This window comes from Thermobia domestica, chromosome 7, assembly GCF_964235325.1.
Source record: "Thermobia domestica chromosome 7, izTheDome1.hap1.1, whole genome shotgun sequence".
Taxonomy (NCBI): domain Eukaryota; kingdom Metazoa; phylum Arthropoda; class Insecta; order Zygentoma; family Lepismatidae; genus Thermobia; species Thermobia domestica.
The window spans coordinates 211001512-211026007 of NC_137460.1; the positions used below are offsets into that span (position 1 = coordinate 211001512).

Consider the following 24496-nt stretch of genomic DNA (forward strand, 5'->3'; position numbering starts at 1 on the left):
GCTTTTATGCAAGCCTACAGATTTTTTCTTTTCTTTTACTTAATCTAAACTTAAATATACCTACTTTTGCCACGACAGTACGCTATGTATGCTTCTTTAGGTCATGTACAAAATTAATTAAAAATTCAAACTACGTAATGCTTGTTTACTAATGAACATATCCCCTCCTTCCAAAATAGTAGATCGTGATATTCAATATTAATTTTGACTATATTTATTTATATTTGACTGATTGTTTCGTCAATATTAACCTATTAATTGGTTAGACAGATTGGAAATAACACATGTTAACTTCACTTTGAGTTTAAAATATCAAAATTTGCAATTTTATTACTTTCTGGAAAACAAATAAGCACTGTTGTATTTTTACGTTATCTTTTGTGTGATACTTTTTCTCATTTTAAAATTTTTATTTTCAAGAAATCTTAGAAAGTGTCAAGGAATTGGTATCAAGCTTCAATTCAAAGCTTTCAAAGAACATTGAAAACAATTATAGTGTGAACTTAACAGAAGTCATATGTTGACATTATGACTTCTGCATCCTCTGACAGTTGTAACGAACCAAATGCAATCTAGTGGTGTAACATCCTCATTGGTTTTGTTAGCAATTGTTACAGCAAATGCTTCAATTATGAAAGAAAGCCCGGGAAAATTTAAAGTACTGTAGCCTAGTTCTAAAGGCAACCACTTGCCTACAAACGGAAACCGGTCCCATGTGTGGTTTCTTTTCATACTGTCCTGTTTGTTTTTTCTCCCCCTTGAAAACTAACTGATAGGCAATAAACTGAACCCAAACTGTTACCAAATGTTTGTCAATGATCCTTTTTCTTTCCTTCTTTCTCTTAAAAGGAAAACAGCTTGACATACGCTCTCAAGTTGAACGCTTCCATTTTGAAAGGGAATCGCAATAGATTTGTGTAACCGATATTTCTTCAATTGCTAAGTTTAGAAAGTGAGAAAAAGTAGTTTGTTAGCGTGTATTCTTACTGGAAGTAATAATAATTAGTGTTAGTTATTCTGGATGATACTGAGTTTGTGATTTTTTTAGTGTGGTTTAAACCATGTGGAGACTTTGGCAAGAAGGAATCCAGTGCAGAAAGAAACAATGAATTCCATGAGGAACCAGCTCTTGAAATGAATAACGAACCGTGCGGACAAGCGAGTCCTAATATTAATAACGAAGATAGCGGTGATAGTAGTGTGACACCTAGCACCAGTGGCAATAGCTCTTCTGCTAGTTTTACACGAGCTTTGCAAACAGTGTAAAACACTGGTATGCAATGTTCATGACTATGTCGTTAAAAATAAATTTAAAAAAAGGATCCATTACCGAGACGGCGCGAGTTCTAGAAGTAAATAGACTAAGTAAAATTATCCAAAGAGGCCCTCTTACACAAAAGAAAAAGGGCAACAAAGTTCGTTTCGAAAAGCTTGACCAGTTTCAATGCGAGTTAATCAGGAGAGAAATATATATATACTTTTTATGAAAAAAGTCAACTTCCAACAATTCGCGAGTTGCTTTCACGTGTACAAACGACTGCAGACTTTCAATATCGAGAAATTACGCTGAGACATATTGCAAAGTCTCTTGGATTTCGTTTCCGCACACTCAATAAAAGGCAAGTGATAATGGAATCTTCGAGGATCATCGCCTGGAGATAAAAGTATATTCACAGACTTAACCAATTACAATCTGCAGGCTATGATGTGTTGTATTTGGATGAAATGTGTTTGACTAGCATGATACAGTGAAGGGATGGGACGATGGAACTGAGGTTGTATGCTTAATACAACCAGTGTTACGTGGAAAAAGAATCATGATTCTTCACGCAGGGGGAGAGGAAAGGTGAGTGCCAAATTGTCTTTATCTTTCAGGAAAAAACATCATGGATGCGAAAGCAGACTGTCATGATGAATTCTATTATTTTTGAGAATTGGTTCCAACATTCTCTTATGAATAATCTTAGAAGTGATAGAAAATACTCTATAGTTCTCGATAATGCTAGTTACCATTCCAGGCAGGTTATCAAAATTCCTACACGAGCAACTCCAAGCCTAAAATCATATAATTTATGAATGAATCTAATATCCCTATCCTAAATCCAGTACCAATCAAAATTGTATTACTAGAACTTATAAATCCCATTGAAGTGGTGTGAACTCAAAACACAAAATGAGGAAAAGTAATGTTACTCCTTCCCTTAGCGCTAGTTTCTGTAACACTTTACGGAAGTGTTCAGATGAAATTAATAAAGGATTTTGGAGCAAATGCGTGCGGAAAACAATGGAAATAGAGGTGGCATATTATGCAGCTTTAACAGATAAGGCGAGATTTGTCATGCTGCGGACGACGACGATGATGATGGTGACAATTATGATCCCAGTAACGGAATCCAATAATGATAAGTCATTACTCAAATGTTGTTCTCATTAAACAAACTATTTCATGTTTATTTTTTGTTGTTTTATATTATATTAGAGAAAGGCAAGCACACAAACTCTTTATCTTCCCCCCCACACACAGACACATGGATGGAAGAGAAAGAGAGGGAGAGAGAAAAGAGGGCGAGGGAAAGGAAGGCACAACGTATGGCAACGTTATTTTCTGCTTCCGAAGGGTCAGCAAACTTTATGACGGCTTCTTTATGTTAAATTCAAAGTCTCCCGACTGGCTATCATCCGGGTGCGCCTTCTATACTCAAGCAAGAGCTCTTGGGTCAATTGCAGAAGCGATTCAGTAATGTTCTTATGTTTAAACATTCCTATATAATTTAAAGATTTTTTAAAAAATATTAAGAGAGTGCTCCAGTGCTCCATCATAAAGATAACATTTTTCATGATGAGCCCCTTATTTATAATATACTAATGAAAAAGAAACTTAATTAAAAGTACTTTGTTTCAAAGTTGCTTTCTTTACAAGCCTACTCTCCTGTGCTTGTACTATGGGGTCGATGACTCATACTGAAGAGAGTGGCTATATGCTGGTTGCGGAAAAGAATGAAGATGATTGTGCTGATTCCTGGAGCGGAGGAAAAGGCAGAAACTTTGAGAGTTATACCGTTCTGGTGTTCGTGATCATAGTGGATCGGCTGTTCTCGGTAAACAACAACGAAATGAGCCGAGGAAGTATGCTTCTTTCGGCCAGTCACGGTGTCTACTAAACTTCCAAAATGAAATTTCGTGACTTTTTCCTGACTTTTTTTTTTTAACCAAATCATAAAATTTCCTAACATTTTCAAGAGCGAATTAGGCCAAATTTTCATCCATGCAATAGAAACGTACTTTGCTTGCGATTTGGTAGCGTCTAAAGCCGACCATAGACATTTTTGGTGGTGAATTTTGACGTTTTATAGAACAAAACTTTCTTATCTGTACATACATTTGTGCAGTTACAAAAAATTCCTGACCCAAAAGCTAAATTTCGTGATTTTTCGTGACTTTCATGACCGCTTTCTGATTTCCTGACTTTTTCGTGACATTTGTGACCGATAGACACCCTGCCAGTGTATCCAAATACTCTTATATGTACGGAAATGGTTGTGTAGTCGAATATCTCAGGGAGTTTCACACTTTCGTCTTTGCTTTTTCAACGGTCACCATGAATCTTCGAATTTTGTCAATAAAACATTTGTCGGTGTAGGCAACGACCGTCAAGCTATTACGCGTCGATCCGCCGTCTCTGAAATGTAATTATTATGTATTGACAATGCCGACAAGTGCCGAATTGAAGGGCAGTATATTTTTAAAAAATGCAATCTTGCAATAAGGAAGTGCAATTGTACAAATATCTATGAAATGTTGTTCTAATCCAAATGCACTTATCAACATACCCGCGTTATAGGATTGATTTATTGGGAAATGACACTTATACATTCACTTGATTGCCCTGACATAATAATAATAATAATAATTATTATTATTATTAATACATCGGTGGTTCAGTAACCTTTAGAGGCATTTGCCTACCACTGAACTGAGATATCACGTGGTGACCTGCGGTGTCACGACTCCCTTCACTTTCAAGTACCCCTTATTCGACACATTAATTGCTTCCCTGTAGCCTCATCGCTAGAGCGCTCGCCTTGGATGCGCGTGGTCGCGGATTCGTTTCCCGCTGTCAGCTTAATAGTTGGGGATTCAAAAACCGAAGTGGTTCGGATCCCAATTTAAACTATGGGTCCCGTGTCTGCATAGCTCCTAGCCCCTGAAAATGAAACTAAAAGATGAAGATTGACAGTCGGTCACTGTACCGACTGAGCTACAGGGCAACCCATTATTATTATTATTATTATTATAGTGTACTTTACTATTATAATGAGTGTACTTTAATTAAGGTGTCAATTGATTTGAAAATTACGCTTATATTTTTTTATGATTTTCATGTATTTTCATTTGTAACTTTATGTCTATATGTGTGTTCCTTTTTAATGTTATATACATTTTTCCCTATTGTATACTCATATCAATATGTTATTATTTTAGTCTCATGACTGGGTGTACTTTGTTTGAGATGTACTTGAGATGATAATTATGTTTGTTTTTTCATTATGATTTTTATTGTAAGTTCATCTATAATAGCCATTGCTTTTTTTTTTTTTTTTTTTTCATGTTTCATTTTTATGTTATGTTTAAATGTAAGCGCCCTATATTTGTATAATCTCTCTTGGGGCACTTTGTGGCTGTAGCCGTTTGTCCCTAATAAAAACATTATTATTATTATTATTATTATTATTATTATTATTATTATTATTATTATTATTATGTGACTTGAGAGCTTCTGGTTTTTAGGTAGCTTCAGGTGGTCTCACAATTAACTCGCTTCACTCTCTAAATCTGGTTTATGCAGTGTGCGAACTAAGGGACATTGTACTCTGGGGGAGATACACTGTACTTCAAATTAGATAACATAGGGACATCCAAAACTTATCATCCAGCACAACAAGGGGAGAAATTCTCCTGATCCACCCCGTTAATTCGCATACTGGGTTTATGTGAGCGAACTTCGCTACTATTTCCTTCACGTAGGCTTCGTATCTTTGGCGGAAAAGGTACCGAAACACTTCACTTTGGTGCAAAAAATTAAATCGGTGTGGGTGTAACGTCCCTTTTTAGCAGCTCAGACCATATCAGAGACAAGAGCACAATGTTGTCCATCACAAACTCACATGGCGAGGCCGGGAAGCTAACCCGGGACCTTTTGAACCAGAAATGAGTACCACTGCTACCGTGCCCCCTCGCTTTAGTGCAGAAATCGGGCCTACTTAAAATATCAAGTTCGGGTAAATAAAGAGTACGTTTGTTATTAAACACAAGCTCAGTAATTAACTTTCTATTAAACCTATAGAATTGTAATCTTTCATCAGTTCTGAAATTTCTTCTTAATTCCCCCTATGATATTTTCTCAACACATCCATCATACCATAAGGCCATGACACCTTCTTCAATGATCAAGCCACCTTCATGTTTGACACTTATTTCACAACGTTTTCTTAGATCTTGTCGAAAAAATGACATTTTTGCGTGTTTCTTGTGGAATGCGGTTTGGTTTTCCTTTTCACCCCACACACACTCATTAACAAAAAGAAGGAGGTTATTCACCTGACGGCAAATTGTTTTGCTTTCAGGAGGTAGCAACACTTGCAGTGAAACTCGTGAAGGGTGGTGTTGTGTTGCCAATTTTATACAAACCAACCATTGGCTTTCTATTTTTCTTTTGTTGTTATTTTGAAGTGTGGTGACATTTTGTTTGAGGTGCTGCTCTCGTCTCAACCATATTCCTCCTTTTTATCTTTCTTTTTTCTTACTCTTGAGTTTTGTAGTGTTTATATCTTCGTGTTCTTTAAAAGATAATTCGTATGTAATTGACGTCATATACAGACGTAGATGAAAATCTGTGCGTTATGTATTATTTTAGTGATGCATGTGCGTGTGAGTATTGTGTAAATAGGTAAATAGAATTTTAGTTACAGAATTAATAGTACTATTTTCTAAGTGGTATATTTACAAGGTTATTACCACATTTATATTTAAACGCTGCTTTTAGTTCTGGGCTAATTCGATATATTATCAAAATGGAAAATCACAACAGACTTGTCCCCCCCCCCCCCCTGAAACAATCTAAACATATTTTGACAAGTGGCGAAAAAGAACTTGATCTTAACGTATATTCGTATTTTCGGGATGAACCCAACAACCGCAATTCAGTTTCCGAGGCAGTAAGACATACACACGATGCGACTGGTATTGCAATATCGACTATTTATGACATAAGACAGGAATTTATTAATGGGGGTGGTAAACTACAAACGCCGAGGAAAAAGCGTCCAAATGACACACGAAGAATCCGGCTACAAATTTATGACGACTTTACCAGAACAGCTATCAGAAGACACGTTCATATATATATATATTTTCTTCAGAGAAAACGAACTACCCACTATTGTAACAATTTGTGAACGATTAAATCAAGTTGGTGGACTTTCCAAAATCGAACCATGGACTTTGCGCAAGCTTCTGAAGGAGATGGGGTTTAAATTTATGAGACACAAGAAGAACTCCTTGTTGATTGATAACAGAGACGATATTGTATCTTAAAGACACCGATTTTTGAGGGCAATCAAGAAAGCCAGAGAAGACGGAAGGAACATAATTTATACTGACATGAGCGAATTTGGGTCACACAAAATCCAAAAGATGGGTTGACACGACAATCAAATCAGCCTCTCAAGCGCAACGCGAAGGACTTACTACAGGTCTAAAAGAACCACGGGGGAAAGGGGAAAGAATTATTCTGGTCCATGCAGGATCCGAAGATGGATTTGTGCCTGGAGCGCAGCTGGTGTTTCGGAGGAAGAAAAAAGAGTGGGGATTACCATGAGGAAATGAACGCTGAAGTTTATGAAAAGTATTTTAGAGAGCAGCTTTTACCGAACGTGCCCCCAAATTCAGTTTTGGTATTTGATAATGCAAGTTATCACTCACGCAAAGCTGAAAAAGTTCCTAGTAAAACAAGCACCAAAAAGGAAATCCAGATTTGGCCAACAAACAAATCCATCTCTTGGGACCCTTCAATGACCAAAGTAGAGCTTCAACAAATTTTAGAAAAACACAAAGCAAAATATTGTGAAAAATTTGTATTAGATGAGATGGCTAAAGCTGCTGGACATGAAGTTGTACGTTTACCACCTTTTTACTGTGAGCTGAACTTCACAGAAATGGTTTGGAGTGCAGTGAAAGAACACAATGCCAATGGAAACAAGAATTTTGGAGCGAATGAGGTGCTGCATCTCATGGAAGAAGGCATTAGTAAAATAGGGAGGGAGCAGTGGAAAAACTATGTTGAACATGTGAAAAGGTTAGAAAATTGCATGTGGGAGAGTGAAGGATTAATTGATCATGATCCTGTTACTATCAACTTGGAATGCGACAGTGACACCGACGAAAGTGGCGATTTAGGTGTGGGTGTATTGGAAGATTCTCACAGTGACAGTGACACTGAAATGGTAGATGGAAATGACGATGTTGTAGTATATTATTCTCCTAATTCGAAAAGTAGTAGTGAAACGGACACTGCAGATGAAACTGCTGAATTAGAAATAGGTACTTTGCGAAATCCCAGGGCCAATCAGGAAAGTAACAGTGACACGGACAGTGCAGATGAAACGATTGAATTTAAAATCGGTGTTTTGCGAGATGCCTGAGCTGGTGAGTATACTAATTTTACTTGCTTGCGTTATTCTTAATTTTGAAGTTAGGTCTACTAAATTGCTCCCTGTCACCAATAACACCAATATTAAAAATAAAAGTAGACTGAGATCGGACCCTGTGGAACCCTGAGAGCATTATTATTATTATTATTATCATTATCATTTCATCAGTAGCTAGTTGTGGTTACGCTACGAGAAAAAAATAGGGAAGGAGACTGCAATGAATGACCATGTGGCAACGTTGCACTGTATCGCTGGATGAGCGGGAAACACGATTCAGAAGAGTCGTACAGTGCAGCTGGGTATAACAATAGTGTGTTTACATTTCCTTACTTAATTGCAACTAAAGCAGGTTCTGTTTTCCTTGTTTGCCTGTGTTTAATGATGCCAAAGGAATTCGAAGCAGAGTTTTAATGACTCGAAGAAGCATCAGTGATGAAGTGTATTTATCAAAGTGAAGCAAATAAACGAAATGCACAAGAGACTCGATAGGAGAGAGAATCAACGCACCGAAGCAGTCTCCTAAACTTTATTTCATCTGATGGCACTAAAACAAAAAATGCATTAACACTTCCAACCAACAGAGAGGATAATAAAGATGTGGCGGACGTATGTTCTGCATGCAAGTAATTTTTTTTTATATTGTGAAAATAATTTGATTCCCCTTTTCACTCTTATTTCACAAAACATGAGTTATTTGTTACAAATTTTAAGGTGTATTTCTGATAGCTATAGTACAGGCAGTAATCATTAGAATTATAAATTTTAGGGCAAGGGTCAATCATAATACAGGTATTATTTATATATTATTTACTACTTTACTACTATACTAATAAAGGTATTATAATAAAGTAGTTGACACATTATACAAATATTTCTGCAATATAGGTGAAAGGTTAGTAAAAAATGTAAATTTAACCAAAATAAATGAAAATCTAGGAAACAAAGCAAAAAATAGTATGTTTTTTACGCCTATTACTGAACAAGAAATCTCATTTCATATAAACCAACTAAAAGCAAAATCGGCTCCAGGACTAGATGAAATAACTGCTAAAATATTGAAAAATGTAAAAGAAGAAATAACTAAACCACTGTTGCATATATATAATATGAGTTTAGAAACAGGTATTTTCCCTAATCAATTTAAACTAGCACTCGTGAAACCAGTATATAAAAAAGGGTCAAGAAAGGATCTCAATAACTATAGACCAATATCGCTACTTAGTAATTGTGCTAAAATATTAGAAAAATGTATTAAAAAGAGATTAGTTTCCTTTCTTGAAACTAATAACATACTTGCATTAAATCAGTTTGGTTTCAGAAAAGAGAGAAGTACATCTGATGCAATTTATAAACTAACGGAAATAAATTACATGGATCATAATGAAAAAGTAATAACAATATTTTTGGACTTAACCAAAGCATTCGATACAATATCTCATAATATATTGTTAACTAAGCTAGAACATTATGGAGTAAGAGGTGTAGTACTCTCGTGGTTTACTAGTTATTTAAATAATAGATTGCAAGCTGTTAAAATTGGAAATTTTATGAGTGACTTAACACACGTTAGCTATGGAGTGCCACAAGGATCAGTATTAGGTCCAATTTTATTTATAACTTATATAAATGATTTGTACAATATAGGCATTGATGGCTATATTCAAACTTTTGCAGACGACACCACAATAACAATAACAAGGAAAAAGTGGGAAGAAACTTATAAAAAAGCGGAAAAAACAGTAAAGAAAGTAAAACAATGTCTTGAACAAAATTCCTTGGTACTAAACTTAACGAAAACTAATTATATTGCTTTCTCACAAACAATAACCGGACAGCCACAAAATTTTGTCTTAAAATATCATAACTGTATTAATATTTTAGACTGTAACTGTAATACAATAAATAAAGTAACTGAACAAAATTATTTAGGAGTGAAAATTGATAAACATTTAAAGTGGACATCGCATATTCAACATGTAGCCAAGACATTAAGAAAATTGCTGTATAAATTTGTACAATTAAGAGAGTGTTTAGAATTAAAAGTTTTACGCATGGTATATTATGCACTAACACAAAATATATTACAGTATGGTATCTTAAGTTGGGGATCTGCCTATGAGACGCACATAAGACCTTTAAAAGTTCAGCAAAATAATATTATAGAATATGTTTAAATAAAAACAAAGAAGACAGTCTAGAAAACCTGTATAGAGAATTTTCAGTCTTAACTGTTGAAAAATTATATATAAAAGCAGTCCTACTCTATGTAAGAAAACATGAAAATGAATGGAATAAAATTTATCATGGGTATGGAACAAGAAAAGTAACTCAAAAAGACCTTGAAACAATAAAAGTAAATAAGGGTATATCACAAAATCAAACATATTATTTGGCTCCGAAACTTTATAATACTCCAAAAGAAATTAGGGAAGAAGGAAAAATGCATAGATTAAAAATACTAATAACAAATTGGTTAAAGGAAATAAAGAATGATGACTTAAGAGCGTTAACGTATTAAATTAATGTATTAAATTAGTAAATAATCGACTAACGTCACTTGAAATATGCTTATCTACAACTACTGGGGGGTTTATTTAAAAAAAAAAATGGAGGAGAGAAGAAAGAAAAAGAGAAAAAAGAGGAAAAAATTATAAAATTTCACTCATATATACTTTATGAAGATGGTTTCTCACTCACAAGCGAAAGCTTCAGTGAAGAGCCATCTATCATAACCATATTATGTCATTAGGTTGTATTATGTATGTGTCTTCTTGTTGAAAGATAATGTAAAATTAATAATAAATTAAATGATAGTTAACTGAAATTGTAGTAAAAAAAAGTAACAGCTATAAAAATGATTTATAATATAATACTGATTAATATTAAAGAAACCCTGTCAAGGACTGGAACTTAATCTCAAGGATTTCCGGAGGTTACCAGTCGTAGTACTAATTTAATGAATTAAAATGCACATAGTTTTCCATCCCCATTTTTTCTAGCGTATTTGTGGGGTACTCAAAACAATGAAAAGTAAATCATTATTCTTAACGCAAATTCTTGAAGAAAAAAAGTGTCATGAAAAATCGCTAAATTGGCAGTAAATGAGTTATGCTTCGGTTAGTTTCGTTGAAATTAAACAAAGAAGTAAAGTTTTGTTCGTTATTCAACTTTTTAGAATTTTCACCAAACTCGTGTCAAACATTCTATTTAAACAAGCTGTTAAAAATAGCCTCGAATTAAAAGCATGTTTGAATTCCTTTGTCACTGCGGATTCTATCCATTTAGCATTTTTTGACGTTGTGGAAATGTACTCGTTAATATCGGTGGACCTGGCCTTGCAGCAGTAGAACGTCTTTACACAAATTGAGGGACCATTACTCTTTAGTATTTATATTAAGATTTTCTCAGTCCTTCTTACATGTAAATATCAACTTTACGCAATCGATCCGCAAGTTTATTTGCATTTTAAACATTCTTCTGTCCATACTGCACTAGAACCAACACTTTACATGGTCTCCTGTCCATACTTACAGGCTTTAACAGAATGGACTAACAAACATTAGCTGCAGCTTAACTCTGCAAAAACGCAAGCAATCATTCTTTCAGCAAATAAAATCATTCTCTACAGAACTGGATGTATTAACGCTTCCTCCCATCATGCTTAACGGCACACAAATAGATTACGCTAGCAGGTGAGAAATTTATGTACTACAATGGATAATCCTCTGACGTGAAACGAACATAATTAATACAACCAAGAAATTTTACTCTTAATAAACTAAAACACTTTCTTAGTAAAGCAAAAGACTCAATTGATTCAGGCGCTTCTGCTTCCTATACTTGACTATTGTGATGTAGTATATAATGACCTATCACTACTCTTTCGGCTAAATTGGAACCTATGTACAACATATGCATTCGATTTATCTTTAATCTGCGTTGCTACGACCATATTACCCTGTCATTCAATGGGCTTGGCTGGCTACCGCTCTACCTTCAGAGGAAACATCACATTTTATTAAAAGTGTTCATCATCGTTACAAACAAGGCCCCTCCATATTTAAACAATAATTATCAATTCATTGCCCGTCACAGCCGCGTCACGAGAGCAGGTAATTCTTTGCTGCTTCCTAAACATCGCACAGAGACATACGGCAAATCATTTGTGCCAACTACTATCTGTCTCTGGAATAGTTTACCCTCTAATGAAAAAAACTTGAAATCAAAATCAAAATTTGCCCTAGAAAAAAAAATTGCTAAAGCAGAACCTGTTTACTTAACATACCCAGTCTATGATAAACATAACACAAACCTTTTGTAAGATTCTTTGCAACTGTCGTATTTATATAGTTTCGTATTGTATTAGTTATTTTAATATTGTGTTCCTAGTAAACATGTATGTGTATGTGTGTGTTTTGTGTTTATGTATATCCGTGTGCAATGTGAATCAATGTATCGCATTTTTTGAGTGTATCAAATAGTCTCCAACTTTTTGTTAGTTAGGTGTAAGAGAGGACCTTGTGGCCCTAACCTCGCAGTTATAGAAAAAAGGCAATAAAATAAACTCATATGAAATTCAACTAATTTCTCAGTTAATAGTTTTTTTGTTTGAGAAATAATTATTTTTCAATTTGAAGATACTATCTTCCGACAATACAATGGATTGGCTATGGGAAATATTCTTTACCCAATATTTTCAAATTTGGTATTGAGTATATTTGAAACTAACATTCTTCCAAAATTTCCTCACATCAGATATTTTCGGTATGCCGATGACACCTTGATTCTGTATGAGGAATATCAAGATTTAAAGAAATTATTTGATGAGTTCAATCTATATATATAAAAGAGAACGCACAAAATCCTTTGTCCGCTCATCACGCTAATACGGCTGAACCGATTTCTTTCATTTTTGGGGGGTTGTTAGGATTTGAACCCTAGATGGTTTTTATCATATCACTTTAATTTTCAATTACCAGTGTCTTGAGATAATTGACCAATCAGGTGTCCATACGTACAAAAAATCCTTTGTACGCTCATCACGCTAATACGGCTGAACCGATTTCTTTCATTTTTGGGGGGTTGTTAGGATGTGGACCCTAGATGGTTTTTATCATATCACTTTAATTTTCAATTACCAGTGTCTTGAGATAATTGACCATTCAGGTGTCCATACGTAGAAATCCTTTGTTATTAGTTCATCATAGGTATAAAAATAAACGTATTTATATGCAACCCGCATGACCCTGTGACTCGGCGGGTTAACATAACTGACAGGCGCTATAAATCACTTGAAAGCGAAAAAGTAAAAATTATCTAAGTAACAAAGTTTATTGCGTTCCGGGATGACCGCAGCGAAGCGGGGCGGGTTGGGGTGACCGCAGCGAAGCGGGGCGGGTTAACATAAATGACAGGCGATATAATGTTAACATTAGTGCAATCTTCTATGGTTTTTATCATATCACTTGAAAGCGAAAAAGTAAAAATTATCTAAGTAACAAAGTTTATTGCGTTCCGGGGTGACCGCAGCGAAGCGGGGTGAACGCTGCTAGTCACATATATCCTAGAACAGGGTGTCTACTAAAATTCCACAATGAAATTTCGTGACTTTTTCTTCACCAAATCATAAAATTTCCTAACATTTTCAAGAGCAAATTTGGGTGCGAATTAGGCCGAATTTTCGTTCATGCGATAGAAACGTACTTTGCTTGCGATTTGATAGCGTCTAAAGCCGACCATAGACATTTTTGGTAGTGAATTTTGACGTTTTATATAACAACATTTTCTAATCTGTACTTAGTTTTGCACAGTTAAAAAAGAACCGTGACCCAAAAGCTAAATTTCGTGACTTTCATGCCAGTTTTCTGATTTCGTGACTTTTTCGTGACATTCGTGACCTATACACACCCTGTAGAATTAAGTTTACTATGGAACTTGAAGAAAATGGAGCCCTTAACTTCCTTGACGTTACTATCAAAAGATGCCAATAAGTTCGTTACCTCAATATATCGCAAACCTTCTGCTGGCATAAAGTATATTAATTTCAAATAAACACAGTCATGGCTTCAAAAACTGAATATTTGGAGGAGAGAGAGAGAAAAAAACTTCTTAAGGAGAGCCCTTTTATTTTCAGACCTCCCTGGTGACCTTAATTAGGATATTCAATATTTAATAAAAATTGGACAAGAAAATAGACAACAACGGCAAGCAACGGCAACAGTTCAAAAGCATGTACAACAGGAGATCCCCACCATCAACGGGCCTGACAAATGGATTGATGTTCCTCTGGTTCCACACATCTCGGCAAAGATTAAGAAGATATTACAGAAACATAACATCAAGGTTTCAAAAGTTCCCCCTAAACCCATAGAGAAATACATAAATTTTAAAAGCATATTTCACTGACCCTCAACGATGTAGCGCGCTGTTTCAATGTAACAAAACAAATATAGGTCAAACAAAGAGGAATATTTGTACAAGAATGACCGAGCACTTCAAAGAGAATCATCATAACTTTGCTACTTCACGTTTGATAGAGAGCAAAAACAATGACTAAAAGCAGAATTAAGGAAGCCTATTTTGTTCATAAAGAAAAACCTGCATTTAATTCAGACACAAGAGACATTAATGCGATTTGGAGCGATCTTTCTTATCACGTATTTTCGCCAGCTGGAAGCAAACACAAAAAACACTGAACAGTGATCAGTGAGTGGTCAGTAACATGTGTTTGTGTTGACAAGAAGTTGTGTGCTTCACATATTTTAAATTGTTTTTTTTTTAACCCTAGCCATATTTCTCTCCCTTGTTTTGTAACCATTTCGAACTCTTAAGCTGAATATGGAAACAGGAATTTCCGAAAGCGCTACTCTGGTTTGCGGTGAATACTAGCTCTTTACTTATATTTCTTTTTAAATATAATCACCGCTCGCAATACAGTGATATAGTTAAAGGTATCTAGCCTCTCGCATATAACATGCCAAAAAGGGAAAGAATAGCATAGTCATAAGTAACGCGACCTACTTGGGTTTGATCAATTCCGTGATTAAACAGAATATAAAGTATTGACATTTGTTAATTCCAAGGAATACATTTACAAACAGTTATATTCTTCTAAGGTAACAATGTGGTGTAGTACTGGTTTGGAATTGTAGCCCTCTTTTCTTTGAAAAGTTACTGATGAACTTAGAGAAGATAGACATAAGAATGGTTTCTACTTTCTATGCGATACAGCCAAAACTCTCACGGCTATTTAACAGCACTGCGTCCGTTAAGTGCGTTCAGGTCCGTCATATCACGGTTTAATGACATTTGATAACCTCCCTGCACTCCTGATTTATTTCTGTAGAGGTGTTTGAAAGATAGGGTATGCAAGAAACAGGGAAGTCTACGGACACAATGATTCAGCTCAGGGGATCGTATTATTCAGGAGTTCAATAGCAACCATGTTATAAGTGAAATTTCTGCACCAACTTGAAATATTTTTGAACATTCCAATTCTTTTTATTCTTGTGCGACATTGTAAAAAGCAAATTTATAACAACCAAACAAAGAAATACAAATTTGTCTGGTTTCAGAAAATATGGTCAATTAACACATTTGGGCCAGAAACTAATGTTGGGTGATATTTGCTGTTTTCAAAAATTGAAAATTTGAATTTCATTTAGACTAGAAATCTAACTTAGATCTCAACTAAACAATCAAATTTATATTTCAAAATTAAAATAAAGTTTAACTTTTTTAAATATACCTGAGCACCGATACTATTTGACGCAATTTGAGTTTACAACATGGTTTCTAACTATAAATACACATACTCCAAAAATCTTATCTTACAGTCACAGCCTTCAAGGATAGACTTAGAAGGTGCAAAGAGTAGGTCTACGGCAGTTCTTGTTTAAAGATAATAAACTTAACTGAACTTTGAACTGAGAACTTTACTCTGTTTGCTTTCACTTTGCAAATGTTATACAGAGTGATCAAAAAAGTCACGCAATCTATCGTGCAAATATTTAATCTGCTTTCTTTTTGTTGCAGGTGACAGGTGGTGATAATTCAGGCAAGAAACTCGTAGTACAATATCACAGCATTCTGGAACAAATTTGAGTTACGAAACCACCGCTACAAGCTATGGGATGGCACATTCCAGGAAGTCATATCCGATTAAATTAACCATTAAATATACGTACGATAAATTCCAAGAAGACTAAGAGGGTGTCAGAGGACACCACAAAAGTAACAGATCAATGGCTCTCACCACGGTTATCAGTGCAGCAAGAAAGAAAGGTCTGCTGGATTCCCTGAGCACGTTGTCTAATCACAGAACTGGTGAGGAAAGCACTTGATTTCAACAGGGCTTACAATCTCCCATACAACAGTGACAATGAGGTATTTGGAATCGGTGTTATCAATGTGCATCACTTCCAAGTCATTGGCCACTCCAGTCTCCTGACTTTACTCCTCTAGACATTTTTTTTATGGGGATAGCAGAAATCAACAGCTTACAACACTCATCAGCATACTTTGGAAGAACTGCTACCAACATTCAACAAGCTCTGGGCAACATTTCACGTGCAACGCTCCAGTGTGTGTTTAGGAACATGATCAAAAGGGCACACATATGTGAAGCAGTCAATAGCGACTATTTTCAACATCTTTTGCAGTATAACCATGGGTTGAGTGACATTTCGATCACTTTGTATTTCTTATTAAGTCCTTTCTCCTATTTGTTTCATGTTACTTTTTGTATTCATCTTACCATTCTCGTTGAACTGAGTGTGTTTTACAATTTTACCGCATGAACTTTTCGCAAGTTCATTGCATGCTCGACATGAACACGGATTCTCTTCAGAATGAATTTCTATATGACGATTCAGATCTATTTCTGAAGAAAATATCCTCTTGCACTGCATACACTGAAACACTGGTTTCTCTTTAATATGTGTTTTCTGATGCTCAATTAAAGGGCGTTTGCTCGAAAATACTTTTTCACATTCTTTACAAGTATAACACTGGCTATGGTAGATGCTTCTATGAATACTCAACACTGAATCCGATATAAAAGTACGCTGACAAACATTACACATAAAAGCAGAGTTTATCTTCTCAGAAGAAGAAACTACTACAGTTTTACTTGTACCTACAGCTTGCGATTCGACTTGAGAGAGTAACTTACTGGTTTTAGCAGGGTTGCTATATTCAATCGGTACATTGTCACCGCTTGCAAACCCACTAGTTTTTTTCTCTTTCACTGGTGTTTCACGTCCATCCAGGTACCTGAAAATTAAAATTACTTCCAATGAATGTGCACTTGTTTCATATGAATTCCAATAATATACTAAAACGAATAATTTAAGGGTGTCCCAAAAGTAAGTATACAGTCCCGTACTCATAAACTCATTGCTTTTATATCATTTCTTATTGTTATCCATCAGGTAGACTTAGTTTCTTCATTATTTGTTCTTAATGTCTTTTTACTTATATCTTACGCTCGGAACAGCTGAAACAAATAAACCTATAAGCTAGAATGTTATACTTGATCAATGCAGGGGTGTATACTACTTTTGGGCCGCCCTATATAGTGTTCAAAAAGTTGCTAGCAGTAGGTGTAGGTATTTATAATTGTCAGAAAAGGATTGGAACATTCATTTTAATCCTTGTGTATGTGTATGTTATGTTATGCTATGCTATGCTATGCAAATGTCCGATACAGACAGGCACGAAGTTAGACTTTAAACTCAATATATATACGGCACAATAAAGATGGTTCGAGTTACATTGCAGGCAGTTGCTGTGCTCTAAGATCAGTCACAGTTCTGTTGAATATCGAGTAGTACAGGTGTGTTACAATGTTATCAACAGAACAAAAAGGTTTTTTGGTTGAACACGTGATTCGTGCGGATGACAAGTATCGAGAACATGCGCAACATTCTTCATTGAAGAGTGGTTTAACAGTGTTCGCTCAACAATATCAGGATCGAACTAAAACTATTGAAGTACTGAAGAACGCTATCAACGTATAAGGTACCAAAAAATTATCGATTACTGATCTTTACTTTGAATGTTCGCAAAGATGTGTAGGATGATTAATCTGTCCCTTCAAGCTAAGATAAGTCATTTTAACATTTACTGTAGTGAAGAATTTCTATGCATTTCTCTAGCATAATCCACTGCTGAGCAACTTTTTGACTGCAATGTATATGTAGATTTACCACTTCAGATTCCATAGAATAAATGTACATTTCTTACGACCAATTTAAAAAGAAAATATTCATCAAGATAAGTAATATTGTAACACATTAAAAACAGCCACTTATTAATATTTATTTATAATTTGTATTTAGTTGAATTGTAACATTTATTTCATTTTGTATTTCACTGGTGATATAGATGCAATCTTTCACTTTTACGTCCAACAGTTATGCCGGGTACGCTAAAGGAAACGGTGATGACAATGAATGAAATGGTGGAATGAAGAAAATGGGAAAAAACCGAGAAAACCCACGCATACGATGTTTGTCAAACTCCTTGAAATGCCCGAGTAGAAGCTGTTAAACCAATACATGATCAACTATCTAAACATATTCCAGATGATCAGGATGAAAATTAAGAAACGAATGATGCAGTTCAGTTGTTACATCTGATTTTAACGTTTGAGTTTTTGGTTCTGTAATATTCGTTATCATCTGAAGAATGACCGAGTTCAGATGTAATCATATGGTCCAGCTCATCGAATATTAATGAAGAAAATTTTAACTTGACCTCGTATAAAAGCACTCTTAAAGAATTTTTCTCTTAGCAAACAGACGAATATGCATATGTGGTGTGCGTCGCGTCTGCGACGGAAGTCTTGGTGGGCCCTCTCGTCTCCAAAAATTCCTGCCTATAGGTTGTCATAGTTATTTTTAGCTCTGATATCAACAGTTTGCTTTGCGAGCGCCTCTGCTTGGTAGAAGCACGGAGATGGAAAAAAAGAGCCAGCCAGTCAGCTCCGAATGAGCAGATGGACAACACTACGCGAACTATGGTACATTTGTTATGTAGTTAATTATAGTGTTTAGCGCATTAAAACTTGTATGGTGCAATGATGAACCAATATTAAATATATGGTGCGTTGATAACGAAAACGTTGCGGAAGAAACAAAATCCAAGTTTAAAACATTTGTTCGTAATTGTTACTTTTAAAATCGTCTTGCCGGTAAGGAGCTAACTGCACAATAAAAACTTCAAGACCACCCAAAGGAAGATAAAATGGAAAGTAAGGGAATTCATCCCTCCAACCTTAAGGACATCCCCCTGGAATCGCCAGAAATCATTTTTCTCCGCCATCAAAGTGAGTGAGAAGTGAAAGTGCGAAATAATAAAAAAAAAAAAAACGCACGATGTAGTGAAGTCAATCGGTGGCTCGCGACTACCGCGTCTTCCGCGAATGTAATAACAATAATTGGGCCAAGTGTAAAATTACATTATCATATTTAATTATTTAAATCGAAGTGCCAAAATGTAATGTAATGTGTGTTTGTGCAGTTTCAGTGTTGTTAAATAAAGTGAAAAGTGAGATTTCGGATATCCTTTATCAAATAATCATCAAGATATAAATTTATATTTTAATCTACTTTTCTTTCCAGCATAAATAACTAATGCCTATACAACATAATAATTTTCGCATTATTAAATTGTATCGGCATTTAGAATACAATTAGAATCAGTCTTTATATCAATTACCTATAATGTTCTGACTCGAACTTTGAATTGTGTTGTCCAGTGCTTATATGGTCGGCTTTGGTAGAAAGTCCGAACTGCTATTGAAGTCTAAAGGAGACGTCCAAAATATAGAGGATCGAATCCCGGACTGTCATAAATGCCTAAGCCCTCCTAGGGAACTGCAGGACACGAACCACATACAGTAATAAAAAAAAAAAAAAAGGCTTCCGACTCTCACCATCCATTTCCATAATGCGGCTCAAGATATTCATACGTTAGAAGGGTATGTCAAATGTAGGAATTTCTCCCGAAGAAGCAAAAACTGTGCAGTGCTTGTGATGTACAGTTTGATACGTGACAGAGGAAGAGAAACATGCCTGAAGAAACAGCTGCAGACGGGGGGCTCGGGCTCACAGCAGAAAATGTGATGCTATGACTGACAAAACGTATGATTGATAAAATACGCCCAGAAATAGGAAACATATTTATCAGCCTGAAAAAACTGGACTCTAGATTTGATTTCGTTTCAGATATAAAGGATCCAATGTGGACAACTTATGAAAATAGCTTGAAAAGGAGAAGCGTTTTTGTGGGAAGCTTTTATGATACAGATTTGGATTGCTTTGAGATGTTCAGTGAAATAATGGACTGCCAAATGCTTCTCAAGATAATGGCTGATGTTAAGCTTTCGATATCAAGGGACCTGCTTCGCTTCTTTGTGCGGTATGTACGTAGTATGGGAGTGTTCAGCGTTTCCTGACTATTGCAACATCCACTACCAGTTGTGATAGGTCTTTTAGTAAGTTAACACTTACCTTGTCCTACCCGAGGTCATTCATGGGACAGAAAAGATTGTCAGCTTTGGCTTTACTGAATCTGGAGCAGGTTCTTATCGACAGCATAAATTTTGAGGAGGTAATCGATAAATTAGCACCAACAAAAAACAAGGGGAATTTCTCTTGTTATATAATTATATCTCAAACATGACATCGCGATTGCCGTGGGGGACCGGGTTTCCCGGCGGGAATGGTTTGCGGTTCATGTGGTTCGGATGCCACGTTAAAATGTAGGTCCACGTCAAATACAGACTCGTTGCTAAATTCAGAATCCAATCCAATCCACTCCTAAAGCATGACATCAAACTATTTCATTTACTCTATGTTAACTTTTCATACTATTATATTCAAAGTAATGTTTTAAGTTTTCGCAATGTTATATTTCACTAATATCTTAGGACTAAATAATTCTACTTTACTTTTTATATGCATCCTTGTCTCTTGATTTTATCCTTCTTTCTTATTCAATTATATCTTAAAAGTACCATTGCTGCCATAATTTAGAGATGCAAAAAAGCCGGCTTTTTTGAATCGATGGTTTTTTTCACATAAAAAGCCGGCTTTTTTGGGAAAAAAACGAGAATTTTGGAAATTTTGGCTTTTTTCAACTTCATGATTTTTCTACCTAAATAGCTTTCTTATAGTATATTCTATAATTAGATAAAAATTCCATGACCTGAATGTGATATTTCGCTCTGAAATTCACCATCAAGATGGATGGAGCACATGTTTTACGAATTAAAGCTAACATGAAGAATGTAGTATTTGAGGGTAATTTTAGAGGCTATTTAACTTTATTTTAACTTTTGAGTTATCGACATCTTTTTTCTTCTCTAGTTTGTCATCCGTGTTTCATTTCTAAGAGCTTTTAGTACTCTAGCTTCTAGCGCAAAAGTTAAACTTGCCCGTTTTTCTATTTATCCGTCAAAGCGTACGTTTTTCAATATATCCGTCAAACCGTACTTCCACATTTCTGTTATACTGTAGCTGTAAAGTGATTTAGCAATAATTTTCCGGACACAACCTTGAATACCAATTTATACAAATAATCAGTAGCGGATTTAGAAAAGTACTTTAGGAGGGTTTTTTCTGATTGTTTCGTTTTCTAAAAAGTCCTAATTTTATTTGGGAAGTGCTTGAAGTTTATGAGTACAGGCATAACTAATATTTCGTTTCGTTTATATGTTTAGCAATAATCTTCCGGATACAACTTTAAAAATCATTTTATACTGAGAATCAGTGGCGGATTTAGAAAAGTATTTTGAGAAGGGTTTCTTACTAATGTTTAGTTTTTTTAAACATTCGTAATTTTTATTTGACGGGAGCTTAAAGTTTATGAGTAAAGGCATAAATAATAGATATTTCGTTTGTTGCAGATATTCCGTAACTTTGGGGAACGGGCTTCAGTCCGAAAGACCGCTCCCCTAACCTTCGCAAAACCGTCACTGCTGGTAATTAGTAATAATAACGATTTAAAAACTATAAAAAAGGAAGTCCCCCAACTCACAGTACACGCACTATTTCTACATTCACAGATGGAATGAAGAAAAGCTTTGTCAGAATGGTCGAATGCTGGTTGAATCCCGGACTTCCCGATAGAAGCGCAAAAGCTAATCACTCAGTCATGTTTGTTGTGCAGTTGTATTTAGCGTAACTTAAATATATTCCGTAGTCTTTTTTTTTTGGGGGGGGGGGGTGTTCCGTAATGATATGTTGAATCCCTCTTGTTAAAAATTCAGAAAACTTGAGGATTGGGTAAACTGTGATGGTGGTTCTATAAAACTTAACTGTAGAATTTCAAGAATATACAGAACCAAAAGCTCTAGATGTGCAGCCTTTAAGTGTATCATATAAATCTAAGTATTTCTCTTATGTTTTATTTTAATTTTATTTTGTTTCAAAACGAGGGTATGGAATATTTTGAACTAAAAATACTACATACTATTTTGCTAATTATTTGTGTATTCTTTAAAAAGAAGTGTTTACTTTTAGGGTTGGCTGATTTACACCAACTTTTTTTTAATAACTGGTTTAAACCACAAAAATAAAAAGAATGAAAAATGCGAATCGTGTGAACTTCATGGTAACGTTTCCAGATATCAAACCACCTGCAATAGTTTTATTTCCCTTTCACCTTTTAATCAAGGTGTCCCATGTTCAATTCTCGGTCGAACCACAATCCTTTTTTCATGCGTAACCCAAGTAGCGGTTCGGATGTCAGTTTAAGCGAAAGTCTTCTCCTTGATAACCTCGGTATTTCGTAAGGATGTTAAGCCTAAATATACGAAACAAACCAAATTGTATATTTCTACATGCCTAAATGCGTGTTGTTTTATAAAGAAGCCAATATTGCTTAAATATATTGATAGAAATTGGCAAAATTTATCGATTGCCTACGTAGCTTCCAACATTAGCTTGGATTGGACTTTCAATGATATCTACGTACCGGTACTAAATTTGTAATTTAATACCTCAGTTTTAGCGTACTGATTATGGTACGTTGACCTTTAAATTTTACATGCAAAGCAAAAACAGGATTTTCCCGTTATTGTCTTACATTTCAAGTAATGACGGGATTTTCCCAATGGCTAGGGCGGGAGATTCTCAACTTAAGAAATTTACTGACCGCACTTCTTTAAGCTTATGGGAGTTCTTCCGGCATAACCCCGCTGTTGCATAATAACATCAAGGCGAAACAAACTTAAGCTATTTCTGTGAATATGTAATATAAATACATAAAGCAAAAAATCTAAGTCAAAAAAGCCTGGCTTAAACCAAAAAAGCCTGGTTTAAACATCCCCCAAAAAACGGGTTTTTGGCATATTAAAAAACAACCACGGTTCTTGCCAACTCTGCTTACTTTTGTATATAGGAGGTTAAAAAATTTTTATTATATACATTGGTTAATCCTGTGGAATTCATAATGTAAATATGTTGAAGAAAAATTGTTTGAAATATTTTTTCGAAATTCATAGTTTATTTTCGATTTAGCATCAACCACTAATTAAATGATTTTTTGTGTTATAGAGAAGCGATACAAAGTCTGTTTTATCAATTTAAAGCAGTATTTTGAAAAAAGCCCAAAATTTCCGAAGCAAAAAAGCAAAGCAGAAAAAACCGAGTTTTTTTTCAAAAAAGCCGGTTTTTTTCCGAGCCCTTGCATCTCTACCATAATTATTTTACTTTTCAACCACTTCATACCCTAAAACTGTATCACGGAATGCAGGTTTTGATATTCTAAAACTAAAATATTTCTGAGCAAGCATGATGCACACCTCGTCATGAGGGAACGCTGAAAATTAACTACGCCTCTGCGCTGGAGCCTCCTGTAATTCTACTCATACGGCATCTGCCATGGTTATACGGTTAGCATACGTGTCTTTGGTGAGGGGGATCCGGGTTCGATTCCCGGTGGGAGCTCATGTGTTAAGGTTCAAAGTTAAGTTGTAGATGCACATCTCATACAGTTTCCCTGTTGTAAGGGACGTTAAACTGAAATCAATCCCCCCCCCCAAAAAAAAATCAAACAACATGTGGGGATACCACGCAAAAAATCATTTATAGAGTTCACAACGAAGTATTAGCAAATACAATTGCTTCGAATATCAAACAGGACATAATTTCAAGCAAGGATTATCACGTCATGAGAACTATCATTTTGCCTGAGCATCAGTAATGTTTCTGTCTGCTTTGATTTATCTGTATGACTTCTCTCACTTCCTTGTACTAATACAAACGTTACTTCCGAGACTGTTTAGTAATTATTCTTTATTTCACTGATTAGGCATATTAAAACTCAGTGCTGCGTTTGCCTATTCATTTTCTGTTTCTAATAAGGAAATTGATTTAAATTAGGTATGTTGTTTCTAAGAAGTCTCGCATCTGCTCTTATTGAGCTAGAATAATGCAACTCCTATTCGATCGCACTATTGTTGGGATATGTTTAGTTTGAACTTGGGGATTCTAAAAGAGCTCCTCGTGGGTAAGAGATTAGCGTACGCGTCTCTGGAAGACTCGGGTTTCATTCCTGGCGGGAGTTCATGTAGTTTGGATTCCCCGTTAAACTGTAGGTCCACGTCTCATATAGTCTCGATACTGAAAGGGACGCTAAACTCAAAATTGAGAATTACACAGTACCCTCCAAGCTAAGTTTTGTTTTTAGTTTGTTTCGAATTTTAGATCAGTTTTCAGTACTGAAAATTAAATGAAATGACATCCTTAAGTTTTACGTCCCACAGTATGCCGGCTAGG

At 35.3% G+C, this 24496-nt stretch overlaps 1 protein-coding gene across 6 annotated transcripts in view; it reads right to left on the reverse strand.

Annotated features, from left to right (window-relative positions):
- Positions 1-24496, reverse strand: part of LOC145690709 (uncharacterized) — a 174852-nt gene that overhangs the window by 109816 nt on the left and 40540 nt on the right. For 3 of the 6 annotated variants that reach the window (XM_081765874.1, XM_081765877.1, XM_081765873.1), the window contains exon 4: positions 16882-16982. In XM_081765874.1, the coding sequence (XP_081622000.1) occupies positions 16882-16982 (101 nt within the window). Of the gene's footprint in view, positions 1-14105; positions 16983-24496 lie in introns of those variants that run through there. The other 3 variants (XR_014132262.1, XR_014132261.1, XM_081765875.1) reach the window with 2 other exon arrangements.